The sequence below is a fragment of the Micromonas pusilla genome (assembly GCF_000151265.4).
Source record: "Micromonas pusilla CCMP1545 genomic scaffold MICPUCscaffold_17, whole genome shotgun sequence".
Taxonomy (NCBI): Eukaryota; Viridiplantae; Chlorophyta; class Mamiellophyceae; order Mamiellales; family Mamiellaceae; genus Micromonas; species Micromonas pusilla.
The window spans coordinates 125,137-149,674 of record NW_003315898.1 but is presented as its reverse complement, the minus strand read 5'-3'; the positions used below and the strand labels follow the sequence as shown (position 1 = coordinate 149,674).

At 68.5% G+C, this 24,538-nt stretch overlaps 14 protein-coding genes across 14 annotated transcripts; 9 read left to right on the top strand and 5 right to left on the bottom strand.

The window, feature by feature from the left end:
* Positions 1 to 101: 101 nt before the first annotated feature.
* On the top strand, positions 102 to 1,387 carry MICPUCDRAFT_54235 (uncharacterized protein; the record flags this gene model as incomplete). Its single annotated transcript, XM_003064460.1, has 3 exons — positions 102 to 440; positions 663 to 1,112; positions 1,220 to 1,387. The coding sequence occupies 3 exons, from the start codon at positions 102 to 104 to the stop codon at positions 1,304 to 1,306; spliced, it is 876 nt and encodes a 291-aa protein (XP_003064506.1). The 3' UTR covers positions 1,307 to 1,387.
* MICPUCDRAFT_54234 (uncharacterized protein) lies at positions 1,334 to 4,305 on the bottom strand (the record flags this gene model as incomplete). The annotated part of the gene is made up of 2 exons (XM_003064283.1): positions 1,334 to 2,148; positions 2,274 to 4,305. 2 exons carry the CDS (start codon positions 4,303 to 4,305, stop codon positions 1,415 to 1,417), a joined length of 2,766 nt encoding a protein of 921 aa, XP_003064329.1. The 3' UTR covers positions 1,334 to 1,414.
* Positions 4,306 to 4,741: 436 nt separating this feature from the next.
* On the top strand, positions 4,742 to 6,322 carry MICPUCDRAFT_54233 (uncharacterized protein; the record flags this gene model as incomplete). The annotated part of the gene is made up of 1 exon (XM_003064459.1): positions 4,742 to 6,322. One exon carries the CDS (start codon positions 4,742 to 4,744, stop codon positions 6,068 to 6,070), a length of 1,329 nt encoding a protein of 442 aa, XP_003064505.1. The 3' UTR covers positions 6,071 to 6,322.
* A 31-nt stretch (positions 6,323 to 6,353) lies between these two features.
* On the bottom strand, positions 6,354 to 7,612 carry MICPUCDRAFT_54232 (uncharacterized protein; the record flags this gene model as incomplete). Its single annotated transcript, XM_003064282.1, has 2 exons — positions 6,354 to 6,846; positions 7,095 to 7,612. 2 exons carry the CDS (start codon positions 7,610 to 7,612, stop codon positions 6,354 to 6,356), a joined length of 1,011 nt encoding a protein of 336 aa, XP_003064328.1.
* A 238-nt stretch (positions 7,613 to 7,850) lies between these two features.
* On the top strand, positions 7,851 to 10,233 carry MICPUCDRAFT_43408 (uncharacterized protein; the record flags this gene model as incomplete). The annotated part of the gene is made up of 2 exons (XM_003064458.1): positions 7,851 to 8,405; positions 8,602 to 10,233. 2 exons carry the CDS (start codon positions 7,851 to 7,853, stop codon positions 10,231 to 10,233), a joined length of 2,187 nt encoding a protein of 728 aa, XP_003064504.1.
* Positions 10,234 to 10,359: 126 nt separating this feature from the next.
* On the bottom strand, positions 10,360 to 10,752 carry MICPUCDRAFT_54230 (uncharacterized protein; the record flags this gene model as incomplete). Its single annotated transcript, XM_003064281.1, has 1 exon — positions 10,360 to 10,752. The coding sequence occupies one exon, from the start codon at positions 10,750 to 10,752 to the stop codon at positions 10,360 to 10,362; it is 393 nt and encodes a 130-aa protein (XP_003064327.1).
* A 201-nt stretch (positions 10,753 to 10,953) lies between these two features.
* On the top strand, positions 10,954 to 11,631 carry MICPUCDRAFT_49183 (uncharacterized protein). Its single transcript, XM_003064457.1, has one exon. The coding sequence runs from the start codon at positions 11,005 to 11,007 to the stop codon at positions 11,617 to 11,619; it is 615 nt and encodes a 204-aa protein (XP_003064503.1). The 5' UTR covers positions 10,954 to 11,004; the 3' UTR covers positions 11,620 to 11,631.
* A 101-nt stretch (positions 11,632 to 11,732) lies between these two features.
* On the top strand, positions 11,733 to 12,635 carry MICPUCDRAFT_54228 (uncharacterized protein; the record flags this gene model as incomplete). Its single annotated transcript, XM_003064456.1, has 1 exon — positions 11,733 to 12,635. One exon carries the CDS (start codon positions 11,733 to 11,735, stop codon positions 12,603 to 12,605), a length of 873 nt encoding a protein of 290 aa, XP_003064502.1. The 3' UTR covers positions 12,606 to 12,635.
* A 210-nt stretch (positions 12,636 to 12,845) lies between these two features.
* On the bottom strand, positions 12,846 to 13,925 carry MICPUCDRAFT_54227 (uncharacterized protein; the record flags this gene model as incomplete). The annotated part of the gene is made up of 1 exon (XM_003064280.1): positions 12,846 to 13,925. One exon carries the CDS (start codon positions 13,923 to 13,925, stop codon positions 12,846 to 12,848), a length of 1,080 nt encoding a protein of 359 aa, XP_003064326.1.
* Positions 13,926 to 14,386: 461 nt separating this feature from the next.
* Positions 14,387 to 14,572, top strand: MICPUCDRAFT_9676 (uncharacterized protein; the record flags this gene model as incomplete). The annotated part of the gene is made up of 1 exon (XM_003064455.1): positions 14,387 to 14,572. A coding segment is annotated over one exon (186 nt), but the record flags the coding sequence as incomplete, so codon positions are not given.
* Positions 14,573 to 14,831: 259 nt separating this feature from the next.
* Positions 14,832 to 15,618, top strand: MICPUCDRAFT_54225 (uncharacterized protein; the record flags this gene model as incomplete). Its single annotated transcript, XM_003064454.1, has 2 exons — positions 14,832 to 14,991; positions 15,065 to 15,618. 2 exons carry the CDS (start codon positions 14,832 to 14,834, stop codon positions 15,616 to 15,618), a joined length of 714 nt encoding a protein of 237 aa, XP_003064500.1.
* A 211-nt stretch (positions 15,619 to 15,829) lies between these two features.
* MICPUCDRAFT_54224 (uncharacterized protein) lies at positions 15,830 to 22,293 on the bottom strand (the record flags this gene model as incomplete). Its single annotated transcript, XM_003064279.1, has 3 exons — positions 15,830 to 17,585; positions 17,696 to 19,295; positions 19,416 to 22,293. 3 exons carry the CDS (start codon positions 22,291 to 22,293, stop codon positions 15,830 to 15,832), a joined length of 6,234 nt encoding a protein of 2,077 aa, XP_003064325.1.
* A 523-nt stretch (positions 22,294 to 22,816) lies between these two features.
* On the top strand, positions 22,817 to 23,071 carry MICPUCDRAFT_54223 (uncharacterized protein; the record flags this gene model as incomplete). Its single annotated transcript, XM_003064453.1, has 1 exon — positions 22,817 to 23,071. One exon carries the CDS (start codon positions 22,817 to 22,819, stop codon positions 23,069 to 23,071), a length of 255 nt encoding a protein of 84 aa, XP_003064499.1.
* A 438-nt stretch (positions 23,072 to 23,509) lies between these two features.
* MICPUCDRAFT_54222 (uncharacterized protein) lies at positions 23,510 to 23,803 on the top strand (the record flags this gene model as incomplete). Its single annotated transcript, XM_003064452.1, has 1 exon — positions 23,510 to 23,803. The coding sequence occupies one exon, from the start codon at positions 23,510 to 23,512 to the stop codon at positions 23,801 to 23,803; it is 294 nt and encodes a 97-aa protein (XP_003064498.1).
* Between the last annotated feature and the right edge of the window lie 735 nt (positions 23,804 to 24,538).

Genomic DNA, 24,538 nt, shown 5'->3' with positions numbered 1-24,538 from the left:
CGCCCACACCTCGCTTTCAATCCCCGCCCGTGACGCCTTTCAACTCCACCTGACGCCTTTGAACTCCACCCCGACATCGCTTTGTATGGAACGACCCTAAGATGTCGCTCCCGTCGCCGGGGCTGCACGCGGACGTGAACGGCGACGGCGTGGTGGACCACGTCGAAGTTTTCGGCGGCGGCGGCGGCGGCGCCGGTCGGTCTCACGCCGCGGTGGGCGCGGACGGACGCGCGGTGCCGTCGTGCTGGGCGCGAGTCACCAGCGGCGTCCCCGCGAGGGAGGCGTTGTTCGACGGGACCGCGTGCCGCGGACACGCGGGGGTCACGCGGCACGGCGACCGGAACAGCTACGGCGTCGACGGCGCTGCTGGGATGTTCGGGGGGAAGAACGCTGACGTGGACGTCGCGCCGCCGGCCGCGCTGCGGCGAGGCGAGGAGACGGTCGTTCGAAGCGCGCGAAGGGCGGTGAAGGCGCGTTCTCATCACACTGGTTCCCATACGACCGCGTCGGCGTGGTGAACGCCGATCCTGAAGGACTTTGCCCGGCGCGTCTCTCCGCCCAGGGTCCCTCGGTTTCAATCCTCGCCCTCGACGCCTTTCAACTCCGCTTCTGACGCCTTTCAACTCCACCCCGACGTTCGCTCGTATGGACCCTCGACCCAGGATGTGATCCTATTCAACTCGCGAGGGGAGGTGACGAGCTACGGGCCGGACGGGAAGCGGCGGTGGCAGCTGCGAACGGACGCGTCGTGGCAGCGAAGAGACGACGTTTACGACGCGGGGTACGGCGGCGGCGGAGGCGGCGGCGGCGGGCATCTCGAGACGTTCCCGCTCGCCGTCGACGGCGCGTCCGAGGTGGTGGTCGCGCTCGGCGCCGCGCGCGGCGTCGTCCTCTCCCCCGGCGGGTACAAGATCGCGACGCTTCGTCTTCCCTCCGTCCCCATCGCGCCGGTTCTGATCGTCGACGTGAACGGCGACGGGCTCAACGACATCGTCGCGAGGACGGCGCTCGGGACGTACTGTTGGACGCAGAGAGGCGCCGGCGGCGGCGGGCCGCTGCTCGTCTTGCTCGGCTTTCTTATCGTCGGGATGGTCGTCGCGTTCGCGAGTCAGGTGCGTTCTATACAAACGTTTTTCACCCATCGCCCGGTTTCAACATTTGATCGCCTCCCCTTTCAACTGACCGATGAACTGTTTTTGTATGGAATGGCCCTCATCAGATCGGGGTCGGGAGCGACGGGAAGAAGGTCGTGAGGAGGAGCACGGAGATGGATGAGCCGGGCGGGGAGAGCGCGAAGGATCGATGAGCGAACGAACGCGTGGCGATGATAGCGGGCGCGTCGCGCGCGCGCGCGGTCACTTTTCGATTCGATGAGAAAAAATAAAAGAACGAAAACCCGGAAAAGCGTCGCTCATCACGCTTCGCCGCTCTTCTCGGCGGCGGCGTCGATCACGGCCGCGAGCTCCGTGCCCGCGAAATAAAACTCCGCCCACTGAATCACGCCGTCGCCGTTGACGTCCGCGGCGTCGGATACTCTTCGAACCGCAGCCTCGGGGACGACGCCGCCGCCTCGATCGGGCCGCAGCGCCTTGAGAAGGTCGCTCACCGCGGCGCGAAAGTCCTCGGGCGTGAGATGCGGGAACGGGAACTCGTCCGTCGCGGGCGCGTGACGCGCGAGAAACACGGCGTAGACGACGCCGTCGACGTCCCGAGGTCGCCGCTCCTCGCCCTCCTCCTCCTCCTCCTCGTCGTCGTAGTCGGCGGTCCCTCCGAACGACGCGAACACGCCGGAAACGCCCTTTAAGAAGGCGTTTTTCTTCTGTTTCGTCTGTCGCGCCGCGCCTCCGACGCGCGTCGTCGCCGCGCCGCCCGCGGACGCATCGGGGCCCGCGTCCGCGTCCGCGACGTCGATCATCTCCTCCACGAGCGTGTCCAACGCCCTCCTCAACCGCGCGTTGAATTCGCTCTCCTCCGCCGCGACGGCCGCCGCGAGTAACCCTTCCTCCTCGCCCGCGTCCGACGGCGTCGCGAGCGCCAACTTCAGACGCCGCCCGACGAGGTTGAGCTCCACCTGCCCGAGCTCGTACGCGGCGAAGGCGAGGACGAACGCGTAGACGTTCATCATGATGTCCTGCAACGCGGGGACCGCTGAGGGTCGACAAATCCATACAAAAAAAGTTCACCGGTCAGTTGAAAGGGGACGCGATCAAGTGTTGAAACCGAGCGGTACACTAGTGGCGGGTGAAAAACTGTTTGTATACTGTAGAACGCACCCGAGAACTCGCTCGCGAACCTTCGCAACGTCTCCGCGTCCGGGCGGAACCGCGCCATCTTCGACGCGCCGACGGTCGCGCCGCCCACCGCGTTGGACTCGCGCAGACGCAGCCGCACGGCTTGCCCGAGGAGTTCGATCTGCAGCGTGCTCAGCGCCCCCGCGAGAATGTTCGTGAGGAGTTCGAACGCGTTGACGTAAATCGCGCGCTCGATCGCGTCCGGGACGGCGCGGACGTTGTACATCGGGTCCATCATGAGCCAGTCCACGAGGGTCTCGATCTCTCTTCGGTTGTCCCCGAAGTCCGCGGAGACTTTAAACGCGGCGAGGTTTGGAGGTTTCACCGCGCCGCTCTTCTCGTCTCTGCCGCCGCCGGCGACGTTTAACACGACGTCCATGCCCAAGAGCTGGCAAATCACAGAGTTTTCGATCGTACCGATGATCGCGGAGAGGAACCCCACGTACGTCTCCCTTTCCAGCTTCGCGCCGAAGAAAAACGGGTCGATCGCGCGCTCTAAGCCTCGCCTCGGTCTGTTTTCCAAAAAGGCGTCGACGTAATTTTCGATGATCTTCGTCGTCTCCGCGCTCGTCTTCACGCCGGCGGCGGTTTCTCCGGGCGCGACGTCTCTCTCGCGACGTCTCTCTCGCGCCGCGCGCTCGCCGTCGTCCCGATGGACCAACTTCGCGAGCAACTTCTTCGGGCTCTTGAACCTCGGGAGAAGCTCGCCGCCGCCGGTCGAGAGCCCACCAGCCTCGGACAGGCTCGGTATGCGTCCCAGGTCGGACGAGAACGCCTCGTCCGGTCGCGGCTGCAGCGAAAACCTCAGCGGCAGCCCGAGAAAGTTAATCTCCGTGGACCCGACGACTTCCCCGGCGAGCGCGACGGCGACTTTCCCCGCGTTCGCCTCCACCCCGGGAAGGAGCCTCAGCCACATCGGCGTCTTGATCTCTTCCCGCGCGAGCCGTCGCAGCGCGGCGTCGCTGAGCTTCGGGAAGTTCCGACCCGCGCGCCAGCCTTCTCTGGCGCGCGCGAACTCGAACGAATACGACGTCCCGAAAAACCGCGCCTCGAAGTGCGTCAGCGTGTCCTCGACGAGATATATCGCGGTCACCATCGCGTTCCTGTACGCCATGATCTCCAGCTTCCTCGGGACGAGCCACCCGATCCCGACGTCGTCGCGCGCGTCGTCATCGTCCTCGCCCCGAAGCACCGCCGCGACGAACCGCTCGCAGTCGTCCGCGTCCGCCTTGGGCCGCGGCGGCTTGTGCGTCAAATCCGCCTCCGTTCGCAACCGCACCGGGTGCCCTAAAACGTTCACGTTCTTGACGTTATCGTACAGCGACGCGTACGCGCCGATCGCGCCGGTCTTCACGATCTCCGCGTATATCGACGTCGTGGGAAGGCCTCTCGGGAGCCCCGGGACGTCGTCGTAATCGCTCGCTATCTGCGCCGCGTATCGCCATACGACTGGAAACATCTCTCGGTCGTCCCCTCGCGGCCCCGTCCCGAACGCCCGCAACACCTCCGCGCGGTGGTCCGCGAGCGCGCGGAGGTGCGCGAGCTCTTCCTTCGCTCTCGGGTTCGAGCGCAGCGCGGACGCGAGCGCGGCGACGCCGACGACGGCGCCGCCGACGCCGAGCGCGAGCGGGGTGGGCGTCGGGACGGGGATCGAGACGCCGGCGACGCCGACGGCTCGGAAACTCGACGTCGACGCGGCGGCGTCGCGAGCGCCGGGCGTCGGCGTCGGCGTCGGCGTCGCCGCGGAGGTCTGCGCGAGCTCGCGCGCGCGGTTCGGGTTCGCGCGCGGCGGCGCGAGGTCCGCCCACGCGTCGCCGACGGGCCGCGAGCGCCGCGCGCCGGCGGCGTCCGCGTCTTCGCGCGGAGGATTCGGAACGGCGGCATCCGAGATCGCCGTCGTCCGCGTCGTCCGCGGTCGCCGAGGAGGACGCGCGGCGGAGCGGTCGCGCTCGCGGCCTCGTCGGGGGGCGAACGCCGCGAACGCGCGCGGGCGCGCGCCGCCGCGCGCCTCCATCGCCGCGCGCTGCCTCGAACGAGCGCGCGAACGAGAATGCTGTGCCGACTCTTCGGGGAATCTCGTGTCTCATCAGCCTGATGGCGCCCGCCCCGATTTTTGTGCTCCCGAAGCAGACGACGCGCAACAACGGGGCCGCGTTTCATGACGTACGCCTACTCGTATGAACAAACAGTTAGAAAAAGTACGCCTCGATATTCTCGACACTTGTCGAGTTCTGAATCGCGGGAGCTGACGAAGCGCCGTTGTTGACAACTGCTTTCTCTACCTTTTCGTGCGAGCGCCGACGGCACACGGCGACGCGCGCGCGCACGCGACGCGACTCGAAAGCGACCTTCGCGCGTCCGTCGATCGACTCGACCGACGCGCGCGCCCTCTTCGCGCAACGCGCCCGCGCTTCGTCGACGCGCGAACGATGCTTCTCGCGGCCGCGACGATGGAAAACCGAAAGCCGCCGATGGTGTGCCAACAATCGGACGAGCGCTCGAGCCTCGTCGCGCCGTCGCGCGACGCGCGCGCGACGCCGAAACGCTCGAACTCTCTGAAATACGCGAGCTTATGCACGCTCGCGCTCGTCGGCACGTGCGCGGCGATCGCCGGCCCGCACCGCGCCGCGCGGCCGCTCGAGGCGGCGGGGATTACTAATCCGTCCCCGGAAAAAACGAGCCACGTGGAGAGATCCTCGTCTCGCCGCGCGCTCCTCGCGATGCACGACGGTTACGGCTCGCCGCCGCCGGACACGACGACGACGTACGACGAGACGTATTACTCGTATCCGGACTCCTCCCCGGACGTGTACTACGCGTCTCCGCCGACGACGGAACCGAGGCGGCGGTCCCGCGACCCCGACTGCCCCGACGAGACGTACGACGAGACGTACTACTCGTATCCGGACCACGACGACGGCGACTGGGACCACGACGACCACGACGACCACGACCACGACCACGACCACGACCACAAACCCGACCGCGACCGCGATCACCCTCCCGAGGGCTCCGACGACGGCCCGGACCCCGGCGCGATGTTCGCCGTCGCCGCCGTCGTCGGCGTCGTCTTCGCGGCGGTCTTCGCGTTGTGCTGCCGTCTCTGCCGAAGATCGAGGACGGAAAACACGAAGGTGGTCGTGTTCGACTACCCCGCGACGGTCGCGAACCACCCGGGGAACCACCCCGGGAACCCCCCCGCGAAGCCGTGGAATCAGTCGATGCCCGACGCGCGAGCGCCGCCGCGACCGGCGCCGACGTCGCCCGTCGGTCGCCCCTCCGCGCCGCCCGCGTGGACGGCGACGACGAACGCGAACGTTCACCCGCACATGGTCCCGGACGTCACGCAGTGGGCCCCCCGCCCGCAGCCACAGCACGCGGCGACGACGCCGCACATGGTTCCGGATCACTCGCAGACGGCGCGGGCGGCGGCGGCGCCGCCGCCCGCGCGTTGGCGGCCCGCGCCGCAGCCGCCGGTGATCATCGCGCAGCCCGGCGGCGGCGCGTTCGACGCCGGGTACCCTGGCGTGCCTTCGTCTGGGTACGAGAACGCGCCCGCGGTGGGCACGCCCGTCGGCACCGCGCCGCCGATGACGCCGATGGTCTTCACGACGTACACCGCTGACGTGAGCGGCGCTTCCGCGGGGTCGCCCGAGCGGGCGGCGCCGTCGTTCTCGAACGCGTTCGGTTCGATGCGTCGGACGCGGGAGGAGCAAGCGCGGCACATCGAGGAGGAGACAGAGGCGAGCCGACAGCGCCTCGACGCGAGGCGGGCGTGAACGAGAGGAGGGAGGAGGAGAAAAGGTAGATCTGAGCTATCATACAGTAGCTAGATAGCGGTGATAGATCCCCTAGAAGATCGCATAGTGTTGCAGTCCGGGACGGGTGGCGGAGGACGCCCAGTCTTCGGTGTATTTATATTTACGTAACGACGTTACGAGGAAAGGTAGATCTGAGCTACGCTCCCTCTCCTCGTTAACCATGGCTCGTTCCAAATTTGCAGCGAAGTTATTGTTAAGTTAACAACCTCTTATACAACTTCGAAGAAGCGCTTCTCGCGCGTCACTCGATGTTCACGAGCTTCCACGGCGTCGTCACCGGCGCCGTCGTCGGCACTTTCTCCGGGAGGACCCTCTCGAACGTCCACTCCGCCCCTCGCGGGTCCGTGATGTTCGTCTTCTCCTCCGACACCTTGTCCACGAGCACGCACACGTCGTCGGACTTGAAGTACACGGTCACCCTGACCGCGTTCCAGCCCCCGGGCGCGTGCGCCGGGTTCGCCGCAGCCGCGGGGTACGCTCGCGCGAACTCGGGGCTGGACTCCGCGTAGTGCGACATTCGTTCGATCTCGCTCAGCGCCGCGCCGTTCGCGTCGTACCGCACGGGTCTCACGCCCGTCATCACCGCGAAGAGGTTTTCCCCGCGCTCGAACGCCATGCTCAGGTTCTTTCGGTCGTACTCGATCCACGTGTCGCGGAACGCCGCGAAAACCGCGTCACCCGTCATCGCGCGCAGGGCGTTCATGTCGTTGGCGGCGAACCTGTCCAGGACGAGCCTGAGGGTGTTTGCCCATACGACGCGACGTCGGGGTGGAGTTTAAAGGCGTCAGTTGGGGAGTTTAAAGGCGTCGCGGTGTGTCGGGATTGAAAGCAGCGAGGGGTGATGGGCGGAGAGAAACGAACGCCGGGAAGTAAAAGTCCTCTCAAGGATCGGCGCGCGCCGCGCGAACGCGGTCGTATGGGGACGGGCGTGACTAAATGCACGCGCCTGTACGCCCTCTTCGCGTTCGTCGTGAACTCGCACCCGCCGAGGGGCGAGACGTGAAAGTGCGGATCGTACATGAACTTGAAGACGCCGAGGGTGACGTACTTCAGCCAGCACACCCGCGCGGCGAGGAGCGCGACGGCGCGCGCGGAGACGTCTTCGAGGTCTGAGAAACGCGCCGGCGCCGCGAGCTTCTTCGCGTCCTCGTCGCCCTCGCCCGCCCGCCGCGCCTCCTCCTTCGTCGGCTCCGTCGTCGTCGTCTTCCTCGCGTCCTTCTCCTCTTCGCCCTCCGTCTCATCCTCGAGCGGCGCGGGGAGCGGGCTCTTCTTCCGCTCCCTCCCCGCGCTCGCGCCCGCGAACCCGCGCGGCGAGCGGACGATCGACGACCACGACGCGGGCGACCTCGCGACCGCCCCCGCGGCCCGCGCGGGCTCGAGGCGCGGCTCGAGGACGCGCCACGGCGCGACGCGCGCGCGGGGGGGCGCGGTGGACGCGCGCGCGCGGGCGAGGAACGCTCGCAGCAGGGCGCGCGAGGCGCTCGCCCGCGAGGGCGCCATCGCGGAGTGGGCACTACTCGACTGGACAAACGTTTTTCACCCATCCTTCGGTTTCAACATTTGATCGCGTCCCCTTTTAACCGATCGATGAACTTGTTTTTGTGGCGACCGCAGCTGTCAGGACTCGGCGCCGGCCGGCCGTCATCGTCAGATCGGAAAGGAATAACTTTGACGTCTCCTCGTCGTCCGACGCGCACACGCCGCCGCGGCATCGCACGCGTCCGCACCGCGATCCGACATGGATTCTGAGAGCCCGAAATGGACGACGGTGAAGAGCGGCAAGGGTAAGAAGGCGTCGTCGAGCGACGCCGGCGGCGACGGCGCGGCGAAAACAATTCGAGCCGCGACCGCCGGCAAGCCGACGCCGCCGATGGAGCCCGCGGGCGGGGTGATCGACCCCGACGCGTCCGCGTTCTCCGCGCTGGACGCGCTCACGGCGAAGCAAGAGAAGGCCGCCGCGGCCGCCGCCGCCGCCGCGGCAGCCGCCGCGAGCTCGGAGGACGACGGCGAGGAGGAAGGGAAGACCGGCGGCGGCGACGACGGCGACGACGACGGCTTCAGCGTCGTGACGCGCAAGAAGAAGAAGCCGCCGGCGTCGGCGTCGTCGTCGTCCGCCTACGCCGCCGCGGACGCGCGCGGACAAGGCGTCGACGGCGCGTTCGGATGGGCGCCGATTCCGATCCCCGGGCAGCCGATGCCGAAGAAGCCCAAGGCGCCGAGGCCGCCGAAGACGTCGCTCCGCGCCGCCGCGAGCGCGATCGACGCGACCGCGCTGACGACGTACCTGCGCGAGGTGCGTTCTATCTCACACTGGTCCCCACACGACCGCGTCGGCGTGGTGAACGCCGATCCGACCTTAAGGACTTTGCCCGGCGCATCTCTCCGCCCACCCCACGGTTTCAATCCCCGCCATCGACGCCTCTCAACTCCGCTTCTGACGCCTTTCAACTCCACCCCGACGTTCGCTCGTATGGACCCTCGACCCTGAGACGGAGCTGACGTACGTCAACTCCCCGGCGATCCACCTGATGCGGTTCGCGGACGACTTCCTCAGACGCGCGTTCGACGACGTCGAGCCCGTGGCGCTGAACAAGCTCGTGCTGGGGAGCATGGCGGACGCGGGCGAGGACGGCGACGCCGCCAAGGCGCTCGCGACGGCCGCGGAGACGCCGACGAAGCATCTCGACGCGTCCGTCGTCGACGTCGCGTCGCGGTGGCTCAAGACGATGCCGGCGAGCGACGTCGCGGCGATCGCGGCGGAGCTGCTCTCGCGCGTCGGGGAGCCAACGACCGGGACCGGGACCGGGACCGGGACCGGGACCGCGACCGCCGGGGGCGCCGCGCGCCCCGCGGCGCACGTCCTCGTCGCGCTCGCGCTGATCCTCCGCGCGCGCCCGGGAGCGCTCAACGCGGCGGCGTCGAGGGACGTCGTCGCGAAGAGCAGGGCGCGACTCGACGCGTCGCTGACGCCCACCGCCGCGTGGGTCGTCGCGCAGGCGTGCGTCGGCGACGCCGTCGCCGGGTTCGGTCTGTGGGCGCACCTGCTGCTTCCCTCCGCGATCGACGCCGGGAAACGCGTCGGCGCGTTCACCGGGAAGGGCGGCGTCGCGGACGAACGGCGCGAGACGGCGACGCGGATGACGGCGGCGGTCGCGGCGTCGTTGACGCGAACGACGGCGGCGCGGCGGCGGTTGCGATCCGCCGCGCTCGCCGCGTCGATCGACACCGGGTTCCACCCGAGATCGGTAGATTTGCTCTATCGCAACATGAAGCACGTGGACGCGAGCGTCGCGCAGGTGATCGGGCTCGCGAGCGAGGCGTGCGTCGGATGCAACGGCGCCGCGCGAATGGCCGCCGTCGCGGAGGCGCTGTGGCCCGTCGCGATCGCGCAAGCCGTCGACGCGTCTGACGACGAGAAAGCAGCGCAGGCGCGGCTGCCGAATCTCGACGGCGTGGACCCGCCCGTGGCGGCGGTCGGCGTCGACGCGCTCGTGTGGTGCTTGGGCGCGCTCGGCGACGCCGCGACGCTCGCGGAGCTTCCGACGTTGTGCGCGAAGCGCCCGAAGATCGCGGCGGAGGCGCTGCGAAGAACGCTCGGCGTCGCGGAGGGGCGGGGCGCGACGACCGGCGGCGGCGTCGACGCGTTCGCCTCCACGCGACACGCGCTGAAGAAGAAAGGGAAACGAACGGCCATCGCCGAGGCGTTACGAGCCGTGCGCGCGACGGCAAAGGACGAGAAGACGAAGGGCGGAAGTCGCGGAAAGTCGTGGAGCGAGCTCGACGACGCGGCGCGCGCGCTCGCGGCGATCGTCGAGGACGAACGCACAACCGGCGCGCCGTCGACGAGAGAGGGGCTCTTCGGCGGCGCGAAGAACGCGCTCGCCGGCGCCGCGTTCGCGATCGGCCGGGGGTACAAGACCGTCAAGAAGACGTGCGGAAAAACGGCGCATTTCGTCTGGATCTACCTCACGGTCATACTGTGCGTGATCGGCGTGTTGCTCGTGTACGCGATGACGCCCGGGACGCCGGGGGGGATGTGGATCATGATGTGGTACCTCAAGTTTCTGCGCAGCGACTACGGCGCGTTCGTCAGGGCGGTCGCCGCGAGGTTGCCGTTCTGACGTTCTGACGTTCTGACGCTGATCTACTCGTATCCGCCCGGAACAGAATGATGATGAGTGAACGACCGCGGCGCGTCCGCCTGGCGGCATAATCACATAGAATTAGAGATGTTACGCGGTGTGAGACTACGCTTGCCGGCTCCCTTGCTTCATCGCCTCGCGCTTCTTCTTCTTCGCGCCGACCTTCTTCGGCGGCTTCGGGGGGAAAACCTTCCTCGCGTAGAAGTACCTGCGACGGCGAGACGGGAAGGTGAGTCGATCGATCGTCGTTTCGGTGGCGAGATCGCGACGCGGGAAACTCGATCGCGCGCGCGGGGTCCGGGGCGCGACCGCCAGGGCGGGGACGCACAATCCGACGTTCACGACGAGGAACGCGAAGACGATGAACGCGAAGAGTATCACGATGACGAACGCGGTGTTATCGTCCGCCATGATGACGACGTTGCTGCGCGACGCCGCGTGCGATGCGGCGCGCTGGATGGAGTGGCCGGCCTCGAGAAAGCACGCGGCCGCGCGCATTTATTTCGACGGAGGGCCATTCCATACAAAAACAGTTCTCGGTCAGTTGAAAGGGGAAGCGATCAAATGTTGAAAGCGTGCGATGGGTGAAAAAAATGTGTATTCAACGAACCGGCGCGGCTCCGTCATCGAACCATACGACCGAATTCGATGCGGTCTTCTCGCGCCGCCCGCCCCCTCGGCGCGCAAACCCTCCTCGCGCGAGACGCACGCGCGCGCGGTCGTCGCGTCTTCTCCAACGCCCCGGAGAACATGCCGCCGCCGCTCGTGAGGGACGGCGAGACGATCGGCAACCGGTTCAAGATCCAAGGCGCGAAACCCATCGGCGTCGGGCAGTTCGCGCAGGTGTTCAGAGCGATCGATCTCGAATCGCCGTCGTCCTCCAACCCGAGCGCGGTCGCGGTGAAGATCGAGTTCGAGGACAAGACGCACTCGCGCGAGCTGAAAGCTCTCAATGACCTCCAAGGATGCGTGGGCGTGTGCGACGTCGTCGCGTCCGGCGCGGTGTCCGGCGGGAAGTCCCCTTACATCGTCATGTCCCTCGTGGGCGAAAACCTCGCGAGCGTGCGCGCGTCGAGGGTGCGCGACGCGACGCACACGCAGTCCACGACCGGGTGGATCGGCGCGCAGATGCTCGACATCTTGCGCGGGATACACGAGCGCGGGTACGTGCACAGAGACGTGAAGCCGTCGAACGTCACGCTCGGCGGCGGGGGCGGTTCGAACGGCAACCTCGACGCCGCGGCGGATCGACAGCTCTTCCTGATCGACATGGGGGTGACGAAGAAGTTCGAGATCGGCGGAGGCGCGTTCTTCTCACACTGGTTCCCATACGACCCCGATGGCGTGGTGAACGCCGCTCCTTAAGGACTTTTCCCGGCGCGTCTCTCCGCCCAGGGTCCCTCGCTTTCGATCCCCGCCCTCGACGCCTTTCAACGCCAACTGACGCCTTTCAACTCCACCCCGATATCATCGCTCGTATGGACCCTCGACCCTCAGAGAAACGCGCGCCCGCGCCGGAGCGCTTCCGCGGAAGCACGACGTACGCGTCCGTCGACGCGCTGGACGGTCGTGACCAGACCCCGAGGGACGACTTATTCGCGCTGCTGTACATGCTCGCGGAGTGCCACGAGGGGACGCTGCCGTGGCGGTCGCTCAAAGACGCGGCGACGGTGGCGGAGGACGAATGCGTGAAAGCCGCCATCAAAGAGAGCAAGTCTCGATGCGCGGCGAACCCGACGCTGTTGTGCCCGTCGCAGGGTACCCCGGACGCGCTGTGTAAGTTCAACGAGATCTTGATGCGCGCGAGGGAGGCTCCGAACGACGCCGCGCTGCCGGATTACGACGCGCTGCGGGCGTTGATGGTGGGCATGGCGGGAAGCGCGGACGCCGCGGACCGCGCGCGGAGGAAAGCCAAGTTAGACTGGGAGATCAAGGACGAGCCCGGGCTCGGCGCGGGTCCCGGCGGGGATAGGTCAGCAAGCGCGCCGTCGTACGCCGCGGTCGCCGCCGCGGGGGGTGGAGGGGGCGGCGGCGGCGGCGGTGGCGGACACGGTGTCGGACAACAGCCCGTCGGACAGAAAAGGCCGCCGCCGCGGGACTCGCTCGTGAAACTCGCGAGGGCGAACCCGGCGGCGTTGCCGCCGGCGGTGACCTCGCTCACGCAACAGGTTCTGAACACTTTAGACATCGAGAACGTGATCGCGCACTGCGCCGGGTGCTTATCCGGCGTCGTGGACGTGCACAGCATGGACGACGTCGTCGGCGAAGTGACGGATGCGTTTTTGAACGACTTCGCGGACATCATCGCGGAGGTGAAGGAACGACTCGCTTCGAAACGCGCGCGGCGATAGCGTTACATATGATATACAGTATCTTACAACAGGCGCGCGCACGATATGGTGTCGCAGCTCTCTCGTCTTCGTCTACTCTACTTCGCGCGCTCTGGCTAATAGATAGACGTCAAAAACCGCGTCACTCGTGCGTGAGCCCGCGCTTCCGGAGGAACCCGCCGATGAGCGCCGCGTGCCGCCGCGCGCACACTGGTTCTCATACGACCGCGCTGGCGAGGTAGACGCCGATCCTTAAGGACTTTACTCGTGCGTGAGCCCGTGCTTGCGAAGGAACCCGCCGATGAGCGCCGCGTGCCGCCGCGCGTCCTCGGCGGCGACGCCGACTCTCTGAAACTCCGGGTCTTCGCACCCCGGCGGCGACGGCGGGCCGCAATTCTTAGGGTGCCCGGTCACGCACAGCACGCACGCGCTCGACGCGACGGCTTTCTCCCACCGCGACGCGATGTGGGTCCAGTCGCGTGGTAAGGCGTCCTTCTTCCCGCCGCCGCCGGTCGCGGTCAGGGCCGTTCTACGCGAGCGAACGTCGGGGTGGAGTTCAAAGGCGTCAGAAGCGGAGTTGAAAGGCGTCGAGGGCGGTGATCGAAAGCGAGGGACCCTGGGCGGAGAGAAACGACGGCGAAAGTCCTTAAGGATCGGCGTCCACCTCGCGAACGCGGTCGTATGGGGACCGGTGTGAGATAGAACGCACCTCGCGCCGCGTCGACCGCCCGCTCGCGTCGACCGGTGCTCTTCGCGATCGCGCCACGGTCTGTAGTCCGCGGGGACGGCGCGCGCGCGTCGCGGAGGATCGGCGGTCGGGCGGCTCGGGCTTCGGTTTGGCGTCGTCGTCGTCGTCTTCAGGGATCGGCGTTCACCTCGCGAACGCGGTCGTATGGGGACCAGTGTGAGATAGAACTCCGCGCTCGCTTCCTCCATCTCGCTCGACCACCGCACGAGCGCGGATTGGAACTCGGCGGCGGACAGGCGCGCGTCGCCGTCGACGTCGTGCGCCGCGAAGAGCTTCGCCGCGGCCGCGTCGTCGTCGTCGTCGTCGTCGTCGTCGGTCGCGCCGTCCTCCGCGTTCTCGTCGTCCAGGAACCTCAAGAACGTCCGCAGCTCGATCACGTCGACGCTCCCGTCGTCGTCGCCGTCGACGGCCGCGAACAGCCGACCGATGCCCTCGCGCTCTCTCTCGGACAGCGAGAACGTCGCCGTGCCGTTCGCGCGCTCGTCCACGCCGTGGCCGACGAGCGACGCGGTCGCGGCGGCGGCGGCGGAGACGTGCAGCGAGGCGAGGAGGAGGAGGAGGAGGAGGACGGCGGCGGGCATCGCGGCGGGCATCGCGGCGGTGGCGCGAGCCGCGCGGCCGCGCCGAGGACACTGCCGGGCGGACGTCGATCAACCCTAGGAAGGGTCGACGAAGTCATCTGGAACGTCGTCGTCGGCACCCTCACTTCGTCGCGCCCATCGCGCGCGGGATGGCCGCGCTCGCGAGCGCGCGCGTCGTCGCCGCCGCCGCGCCGTCGACGCCGCGCGTATCGCCGCGCGGCGCGCGCGTCTCCTCCGGCGCCGCGCCGGGATCGCGTCCGCGTCGTCCTCGTCGTCGAGGGGCGCGCGCGCGCCGACCAAATCTACCTGTAACACAACAAAACCACGCCGCCCGGCGCGCGCTCCTCCTCCTCCTCCGCGCGGCCCCCGAGGGCGACGACGAGTACTACTCGAGCTGGTCCAAGTATCCTGACGACCCGAACATACCGCCGGAGATCACGTCGCTCCTGCGAGAGGTCGGCGACGGCGACGCGGACGTGTGGGCGACGAAGCCGCCGTGGTGCCAGCCGTGGACGATCGTGATGACCGGGGCGATGATCGTGTGCGCGCCGACGGCGGTCTTCGGGTGGAAGTGGGCGAGCGCGTTTCTGACGCTGCCGATCGGGGCGTGGTGGTTCGCGTTTTTGATCGCGTACCCGAAGCAGTTCAGGGAGTACGTGGAGATCGCGAGGGGGTATTACGACCGGCGAGAGTGACGGCGGGCGGGCGCGCGGTCGGCGGTAAGTTATAGCGTCCATCGTCCGGTCGATCGATCATCTCACGGGGGGACCCACCCACCCACCCACGGCGTCTGAAGCTCTCTTCCCGCGTCCTCATGCGCGACGCGCGCGCGTCGCCCGCGCCGGCATCTCGTGATCGCGCCGCGGCGTCGCCACGCCGTGATTCGCCACCTCCCGTCGCGACTCTCGCGCACCGAAAATGCAAGCACGCAAAATCGCCCTGAGAGGCCGCGTCCGACATGACAGCCACCCGTTCGTCGCCGAACCCCCCCATTCCCGCGGCGCGCCGGCCGGCAGCGCACGCGGCCGATCGACCTTCACCGCGCTCCGCGACCGACGCGTCTCGTCGCACCCCGCTCGTCCGAGCCGGCGCGACGCGACCCTCGCGCGCGGAGACCGGAGAGAGGGACCGAGGAGACGGACGGGACGGAGAGCATCTCGCGAGGGGCGCGGAAGAGATAGAGAGGAGGACGCGCGGGGGAAGGATGAGCAGAGAGGGCAAGAAGAAGTACCTCACCGACGAGGAGCTCTCCGCGGAGTGGCCGTACCTGACGCGCACGCAGGTGAAGGAGTTCAGGGACGCGTTCGCCATCTTCGACAAGGACGGCGGCGGGTCCATCACCACGGACGAGCTCGGGGACGTCATGAAGTCGTTAGGGCAGAAGCCGAGCCACGCGGAGCTGGACGCGATGGTCAGAGAGATCGACGCGGACGGGAACGGCGAGATCGACTTCCCGGAGTTCCTGACGATGATGCTGCGCAAGATGAACGAGGGCAACCCGGAGAAAGAGCTCATGGACGTGTTCATGGTGTTCGACAAGGACGGCAGCGGGACGATCAGCGCGGAGGAGCTGCGAAGCGCGATGCGCGTCATCGGCGAGAAGCTCACGGACGACGAGATCGAGGACGCCATCAAGCTGGCGGACAGCTCGGGGGACGGAGAGGTGGACTACGACGAGTTCATCAACTTCGTGTTGAACGACTGACGCATGTCACGATAATTATCGATAGAAGAGGGAGGAGCGGACGACGCGACGCGACGCGATCGTTCGCGCGCTAGGGGGACGGGAGCGACGTTTAGGTCGAGCGGAGAGGGGTCTACAGTAGTAGGGGCACGCGCAACTTATTAGGGGTTTGCTGTTGGTTTGGTTTTTAACGCGACCTCGGCTAGGAGAACATACGCGCCCGCCGCGCGCGTCAAAACACGAGCTTCGTCGCGTGCGGGGTGTCCGCGAGCGCCGCCACCAGCGCGGCGTTCAGCCTCGCGCGCATCGCGCTCGGGAGCCGCTGCCCGAGGAGGTACGCCTGCGCGCGGAGCGTTCTGAACTCGAGCTCCCGCGTCGCCGCCGCGTCGTCCCCCGCGTCTCCCGACTCTTTCCTCTTCCGCGTCTTGGCGCGAAGCGCGCGGCGGAAGATGGCCGCGTGCTGCTCGAACGATACCGCGTACCTCTCGTCCTCTCTCTCCGCGAGCTCGTGACACGTCACGTGTAACGTCGCCGCGAGGGTCGCGACGCCGCGAAAGCGCGCGTCCATTTTTGCATCCGCCGCCGCCGCGGCTTTCCGCGACGCCGCGACGCGCTCGTGCGCCGCGTCCGCGCCCTTCGCGCACGCGTCCAACCACGCCGCGGCGTCCGCGGTGCCGTCCCACTCGGCCGCGAGCGACGCGACGTCGCGCTCGAGCGCGGCCGCGGCGGCGGCGTCGGAGGCGTCGAAAGAAGCCGCGCCGCCGTCGGCGTCGGCGTCGGCGTCGGCGTCGGCGTCGGCGCGTTCGGCGTCGGCGCGACACTCGCGAAGGAACCGCCGCCGGACGCCGTCCACGGTGGGCGCGCACCGCACGACGTTACACAGAGGCGCCAAGACGTCCGAGACGACGCGTCCGCGCGCCCCGCGAAGCCGCAGCGCGAGCGAGCCTCTGAACAAGTCGTCGCCGTTCCGCGCGGACGGCGCGTCCACCGCGTTCATCAATCTGCCGCGGCGGCTCGACGCGAGCGCGGCGACGACGCTCTGGTCCGCGTCCGCGCCCACGGACAACAGAACGTTCCCTCCCGATCGCAACGTCAGCGTCGCGCGCCGTATCGACCCGGAGTCGCTCGCGTCGAGCGCGGTCCAGTCCGACTCGGACGCGAGAAAGTCGACGCACGCGCCGTCGGGGTCGAGAACGATCGTCGGCCGAGACGACGCGCGCGCGATGATCACGCTCTCCGCGTCGTGCGCCGTCACCGCGCGTTCCGCGCCCGCGCCGGCGAACGTCCGAACGACGTCGCCATCGCCGTGCCACGCCGCGCCCTCGCCGCCGCACGCGAATCGCTCTAACGCGAACGCCGGGTCCGTCGCGAACCCCCCCGCGTTCGCGTCGCGGAGGATCGACGCGAACGCGTCGCGCGTCGCGGCGCGCGCCGACGATGACGCCGGGCCCAGGTACGCGATCGTCAGCGCCGCGAGGAGCGCGTCGCCGTCCGTCGTGATCGCCGCGGCGTTCGCGTCGCTCAGCGCGGACTCCCATAAAGCGCGGCGACGAGAGCACGGCGAGACGAACGCGGTCAATCGCTTCACCTCGCGCGATTCCAACGCGCGAGACGATTCCAACGCGGTCGTCTCGCGTCGCGACTCGCCGTGCGCGTCGCGCATTTTCGCCAACGCCTCCTTCGCGGCGTCGAGCTCCGCGCGCAGGTGCCTCAGCTCGAGCGCGAGCTCGTCGATCGCGAGCTCCTCTCTCGCGTCCGCCGCGCGCCTGTCCGCGACGTCGAAGCGGACGAGGAGATACGCGTCGATCGCGAGCAGCCACTCGCACAGCGGCCGAGCCGCCTTGGACGTCTGCGGGGTCGACGGAGGGTCCGCGCGAAGCGACGTCGGGGTGGAGTTGAAAGGCGTCAGGGGTGGAGTTGAAAGGCGTCGAGGTGTGTCGGGATTGAAAACGAGATGTGGGAGGAGAGATGCGCCGGGAAGTAAAGTCCTTAAGGAACGGCGTGCACAACGCGAACGGGGTCGTATGGGGACCAGGTTAAATACTATGAACGCGCCTGCAACGCCGCGAGCGGGGTAAAGTTTGGACGCGTCGCGTACGCGCGAAGCGCGTCCGCGGTCGCTCGCGGGATGGTCTCCTTCGCGAACGCTCTCAGGCGTCTCGTGAGCGACTTGGGGTGCTTCGACGCGTCCGCGAGGACCGCGCGCGCGGCGCGCCAGTCCGGGGGGGACGCGTCCCAAGCCCCGGCCTCGCCGCCGCCGCCGCCGCCGCCGCCGCCGCCGCCGCGACCGAGAAGCAACGACGCCGCCTCCAGCACCGCGCGAATCAAACCCGGAGGCGTGACGTACCTCCGCAGTTCCTCCAGGTCCACCTTCGCGAACGGCGCGGACGCGCGCATCGCGTCGTCGTACGCGCTCAGAGCGGCGGCCGCGTCGTCGTCGCACGCGGCGCGGCGGTCGAGCAGGTGGCGCCGGCGAATGAAAATTTTCTCCTCCGTCTCGAGCGCCTCGGCGTGCATCGCGTCGACGTCGCGCGCCGTCGCCGCGACGCGCATCAGACCGCTCGTCCGCGCGTCCAGGCCGACGTCCAGGCGCGGCTCGAGGCTCTCGAGGCTCGCGCTCGCGATCTCGAGCTTCCTCTCCGCGTCCGCGAGCGCGGCGAGCGCGCGCGCGTACGTGTCCACGGCGCCGGCGACGGCGCACCGCCGCCGCGCGCGCAGACGCGCGAACGCGCGCATCGTCTCCGTCGCCCGTCCCGGTTTCACGGGTCCTAAACCGTCGTCGCCGAGACGTTTCACCGCCGCGAAGTGCGCGTCGCGCACGACGGCGACGAGCGACGCGACGCGCGCGTCGTCGTCGTCGAACAGCTTCGCGTCGATCGCGATGGAGAGGAGCCGCGTCGCGATCGCGGCGTCGTCGAGGTCGTCGTCGTCGACGTCCGCGCCGGCGTTCCCGTCCAAGCCCTCCTCCTCGTCGTCGTCGTCGTCGTCTCCGCCGCGTCGTTCCTTCGGGATGCGCACGCGCGAGGCTTTGAGGACGTCCCTCTCGCGTCGCGCGCGGTTCGCCTCTTCCTCGGCCGCCGCGGCTTTCGCGGCCGCGGCTTTCGCGGCAGCCGCCGCGGCGTCTCGGCGTCTCGTGGCCGCGGCTTTTTCCGCGGCGAACCTCGCGGTCAGCGCGTCGGCGAACGTCGCCTCCGCCCGCAGCAGACCGCGCGCGTCCTCGAAGTCGCGCGTGGACGGACGGCTCGCGAGGTCCCTCACCGCGGACTCCGCGAGCGCGCACTCCGCGTCGACCACCTCGGCGGAGGTCGCAGTCGCGGTCGCGGTCGCGGTCGCGGTCGCGGACGCGGACCGAACCGCGCGCGTCGACCCCGCGGGCGTCGTCGCGGCGTGAGTCCTTAAGGATCGGCGTTCACAACGCCAACGCGGTCGTATGGGGACCAGTGCCGCCGCCCACGCGTCCTCCTCCGACCCCGACGCCGACGCGGCGAGAAAGTCGCGCCACCGCCGCAGCGTCGTCCACAGCTCGACCCGAGACGCGACGAGCGACAGCGCGTCGTCCAGCGCGCGCAACAGCGCCGTCACCGCGACGCCGTCGCCGTCGACGCAGCGCAGGTCGCGCCGCCGCGTCACGAGGTCGGTCGCGACCGCGGACGTCTTCTCCGCGGCGGCGAGCGCGTGCGCGAGGACGTCGAGCGCGTCTGATGAGGGTCGTTATTACACACGTAAAAGGTGCATCGGTCAGTTGAAAAGAGACGCGAACACGCGATCGAGTGTTGCATCCGAGCGATGGGTGAAACGCGTGTACATGTAAAACGCACCCGACGGCGACGCGTCCGCGCTCGTCACCGGCGCCGCGCGGCAGCTCGCGAGCGCGGACAACACCTCTCTGCGCGCGATCGCCGCGCGCTTGTCGACGTCGATCGCGAGCGTCGGCGCGTGCGCGTCGACGTACGTCTTCGCCGCGGCCGCCTCGCGCGCGTGCGCGGCGATGAGCGACCGTAATTCGGTCTGCGTCGGCGTCGGCGTCGGCGTCGGCGTCGGCGTCCGCCCGGGGTTCGCGCACGCGTCGAGTCTCGCGACGGCGTCGAAGTGGACGACCTCGTCGTACATCGCGCGCGTCGTCGTCGACACCTCGTTCCCTTCGAAGTGCGGCGTCGCGGCCTTCACGAAGCACGCGAACGGCTCCATCTCGTGCGGGCGCGCGCGCAGCGCGACGACGTCCGAGGCGAGCACGGCGACGAGGTCGGTCGCGACGCGCGCGCGCGCCGCGGCGGAAAAGGCGGCGATCCCGGCGGCGGCGGTCTCGGCGCTCGGCGCGACCGTTAACTTCACCTCCGACGTGTCGAGCGCGACGACGCCGTGGACCTCGCGCGCGGACGCGCGGAGCACGTCGTCGCGCCATCGAATCGCCGCGAGCGCGTCGTCCGCGACGTCGCGCGCGGACGACGTCGGAGGTGAAGCGAACGGTCGCGCCTCCGCCTCCGCGTTGGAAGACGAAACGTCATTCGACGCGAACCATCGCGCCGCGAACGCGCGCGCGTCGTCGTTCGCGTCTCCGTGCGCTCGCGCGGCGTCGGAAGACATCGCCGCCGCGTGCGCGCGAGAGACGATCGCGCTCGCTTCCGCCGCGGTCGTCTCCGCGACGGTCGAGATGGCGACGATCGAAGCCGAAGCCGAAGCCGAAGCCGAAGCCGTCGTCGCGTCGCCGCCGCCGCCGCCGCCGCGGCCCGTGATGCTCGACAGCGCGCGCTCTACCCCCTCGGACGCGTCTTCGCACGCGCGCGCCCACGCGCTCAGGCTCGGCGCGCACGCGGACGGGACCGCGATCGACGCGATCGACGCGCACATCGTCTCCGGGACCGCGCGCGCGACGCGAACGAGCTCGGGAAGCGGAGGCTCGAAGACGACGCGTCGCGTCGACCCGTCGGGGATCGACGCCTCCACGAGGAACAGCCCGGGTCGTCCGTCCGTCCCGGCGGCGCGAAGCGCCTTCAGGTAGCACGCGCACGCGTCGCGCGCGATGGTAAACATCGCGCCGCGCACGATCGCGTCGGAGAGTCGCACGAACGCGCCCAACGATCGGTGCCGCCGCGTCGTCGCCGCGGCTTCGCGCGCGACGCGTCGCGACTTGGCTCTTCTGGCGTGCACGCTCTTCTCGCGCCAGCCTCCGCCGGCGTCGCCGCGATCCGCGTCCGCGCCGTTCGAAGAATTGCGTAACGCGCGCGCTGCGGCGGTCACTTCGTGTACCGTCCGCGTCGTCTCCATCGACGCGCACGCTGCCAGCGCGAGCGACGCGTCCAGGGCTTTCGCGCGCGCCTCGCGCGCGTCGGACGCGAAAGCGTTCGCGTCGCCGGCGACGCGCGCGTTCGCGCCGCGCAACGCCGCGAACCGCGCGCCGAGACCGTGCCTCCCCGCGTCCGTGACGAGCGCGACGATGTCGACGCCGCGCCTCGACGCGGCGACGGCCGCGTCGGTGCCGCGCCAGGACGCGACCGCGGCGCCGACGCGCGCTGCGTCGTCGGCGTCGTCGTCGTCTTCAAAGTCCAGCCGCGGCGGCGTCAGTTTCAGTCGACGCGCGGTCGATCTCGGAGGCGTCCGCCTCACCCATCGCGTCGCCGTCGCGTCGCGCGCGCCCTCCCTCTCGTCGTCGTCGTCTTCGTCGCGACGTATCCATCCGCCGTGGCCGAACTCCATCGCGCGCGCGAGCCCGTTGATGCGTCGAATCGAGTCAGAGTACTCCGGGTGTAACGCGATCAGTTTCTCCGAGAGTTGTCTCCGTCGCGCCGCGAACTTCCTCGCGCGCACGTTCGCCGCCCACGTCGCCAGCGCCTTCCTCGCGCGAAACTCTCTGAAGAACGGGAACGTGTTCCGAAGCGTGCTGAAGATCTTCCTGTGCCTGAGCCACTCCTTGATCGTGACCGAACACGCGCGTTCGTTCGGGAGATACCGCGCGACGCCGTTCTTCGAGATTGCAAAGTGACCGTTCGTCTCCGAATACGAACCGTCGAGCTCGAGCACGTCCGCGCCCTTCGCGTTCGACGCGTCGATCTCCGAGTACGGCACCGCGACGAGGTCGTACGGATCGAACCCGCGCGCGTCGCGCGTCGAGTCGCCGCTCGCATTCGCGCGGCGGCGGTGCAGACAGTACACGACGCGGTCTCTATCCTCAGGCGTCGCGTCCGGCTTCCCGCCCGCGCCGGACAGAAACCACATCGCGGCGTCCTCGCCGGTCTTCACGCCGCGCGGCGGCGTCGACGGGTCGCGCAGGTGGTCGCGGTCGCGCGCGCGGCCAGGGGAAGACGACGACGACGACGCGCGGTCGAAGCGTTTCCACCCGGGGACGCGCGGCGGCGGCGGCGGCGGCGGCGGCGGGACGCGCACGCGACCGGCGCGCGCGTCGCCGTCGTTCTTCCACGCCGTCGCGGTCGTCGCGGGCGGTTTCGTCGACGCGCGCCGCTCGAGCCCGGAGAGAAGGGTCGAATCCAGCGTCTCGGGCTTCGGCGCGATCGCGGGGAGCGCGTACGCGTCTAACGACGCGAGGAGGTCGTCTCGCCATCGATGTTGACTTCCGCTCTTGGAAAACGCCGAGACGCTCGTCGGCGTCGCCGTCGGCGTCGGCGTCGGCGTCGTCGACGCCGCGGACGCGGACGAGCGCGACGACGACGGCGACGGCCGCAGCCTCTGCGCGGTCTTCATCGTCTCGTTCCCGGACGCGTCGTGCGCCTGCGCGCGCGTGCGTCGCCGCGAGCGCGTCGCGTCGCCGTCGCGTCGGGCGTCGGTCAGATCCGCCGCGATCGACGCGCGTTCGATTTCGCGCGAGGACGACGACGGCGACGCGCGCGTCGGCGACGCCGTCGACGTTTGACCCCGCCCCGCCGGCGTATCGCGATCGCGGACGTGCGATACGGCGGAGGCGCGCATCGAGACGCGCCGGACGCGCGAGGGGTGGTGTCCGACCCGTCTCGCGCGGCGGTCAATGGAAGCGGAGCGTCGGTAGGATATGAACAGTCGCGGTCGTGGTCCGGGCGCGACGCGACTGGACGCGCGAACGGCGCCACTGCCAGGCCGACCGCGCGAGACAATAATTCTGTGCTGTAGGTCAGCCGCCGTCCCGCGACAGTCCGCGCGACGCCGCCGCCCTTGCCGCGGCGCGCGAGCTCGATCCATGCGCGCCTCGTAGTCGCACGCCGGTTCAATCCCGACGCGCGCGCGACGCGTCATGCAGTGGCACGCGCGCTGGAACGTCGAGGATTCGGACTCGCCGATCCTCCGAAACATCGCCGGCGCACTTCTGATGACGTCCGGGGTGACGCTCTTCCTCGCGGCGACGCGCTTTGCGTGGGGTATCGTCCGCGGCGGCGACGTCTCGCTGGAGACGACGTACTATTATCTCCTCGTCCCGGTCACGCTGCCGGTCACGATCGTGTTCGTGTACCTGAACTGGCTCGCGTTGAGCATCTTCAAGACCGCGTGATGAGCGGCGACGGAATCGATGCGATTTATCGGATCGGAATCGGTGGATGGATTCCCCTTCGCGGCTGCGGCACGACGCGCGCGCACAGGTCGGTACCTAACGTAATACGCCCCCGCCCGTCTCGGTTCAGTCGGTCACTAGAGCTCGCAATCAATGCTTCGATTCGTAGGCAACGCCGGCGGACTTCGTTGTGAAGCCGGCTTCAATCGTCGGAGCAAAGATTCGTAAGCCAAACATAAACCAACGACATCTCTGTCCGTGAGAAGTTGTTGACCTGTCTCGTTGGCACATTTCCCGGACTGGTTAGCAGTCGACGCTCGTCGTACACTCGTCGCATACGAACTTACCCCGGACGGCTAAAGCGATAACCACGCCTCGCGCGTCCCAATTCGTGTGCAAGATTAAACGTGTGAATCGTGTTGCAGACCGAGGCGTTCAATGCCCGTGCGCTGTGTCTATTTCCACACGCATACTTTTTTCGCGATTACTGTACAACTCGATCCGTCTGATATGAGCCTGCCTGCCACGGTGTTGGACCGCCCGTTTGGGCGATGGTCCGCTCTGTCCAAGTGTTGCGCTCAGATGAAAGTTTTGGCGGTCGACGATGAGCGCCGGCGCTCCTTGGGTTTACCGGCGCATCGATCCCAAACACAATCTCCTTCTTTGTTCGGTTTATCGCGTCGCCCGCGTGAACTTGATGATGAGGCTAGTGGATTAGGAAGAGCCGTATGATACGGCCTCGAAAACCGAATTGGCTGATTAGTCATTTTCCCGCTTAAAGTTCAGGCCGCGGCGGCGCGCGATTTGGTTTTCGGTTTTGGTTCGAGCGACTCGGCCACCACAACACCCGGCTCTCTCAATGTTTCGTTGGAGAGCCGGCCAAAGGGTGGCAACACGAAGTCGGCTACAAAATCCCCCCCTACGATAATAATGAATTAGGGGTCTACATCGGTCGGTAAATCACGCGCGGCGCTCGTCGCTGACGCGCCTCCCCCCGACGCTTCTCCGCGCTTCACCGCAGGCAAACGCGCGCTCGAGACGGGAGCACCCGCGCGCTCTGGTGCGGGATATACGATAGAACCCGCGACGTAGCATTAGTTATGATAGTTAGATCACGTAGAACAGACCGAACGCGTCAACGGCGACGTGATCGCGAACACCCGCGGCGTAGTCGTCGGTCTATTTTCGCGCTGCCGGCGTCTGATAATCGCTCGCCCTGTAAGTACACGACGTCAGAACTTTTGAAAGTTTGATTGAGCGCGCGCCGTGTCAGACGCGCGCGCCCGCCCCACGTCCTGCAGTCGTCGCCGGCGTCGCGGCGTCGAAGCAGCGACGCGCCATGGGCATCTTCGGGAAGAAGAAGAAGAAGAAAGGCGCCGCCGACGACGACGAGTACGCGCGCGAGGACGCGTACAAAGACGACGAGTACCAGGAAGGCCTCGAGGCGGAGGCGGAGGAGGGCGATGA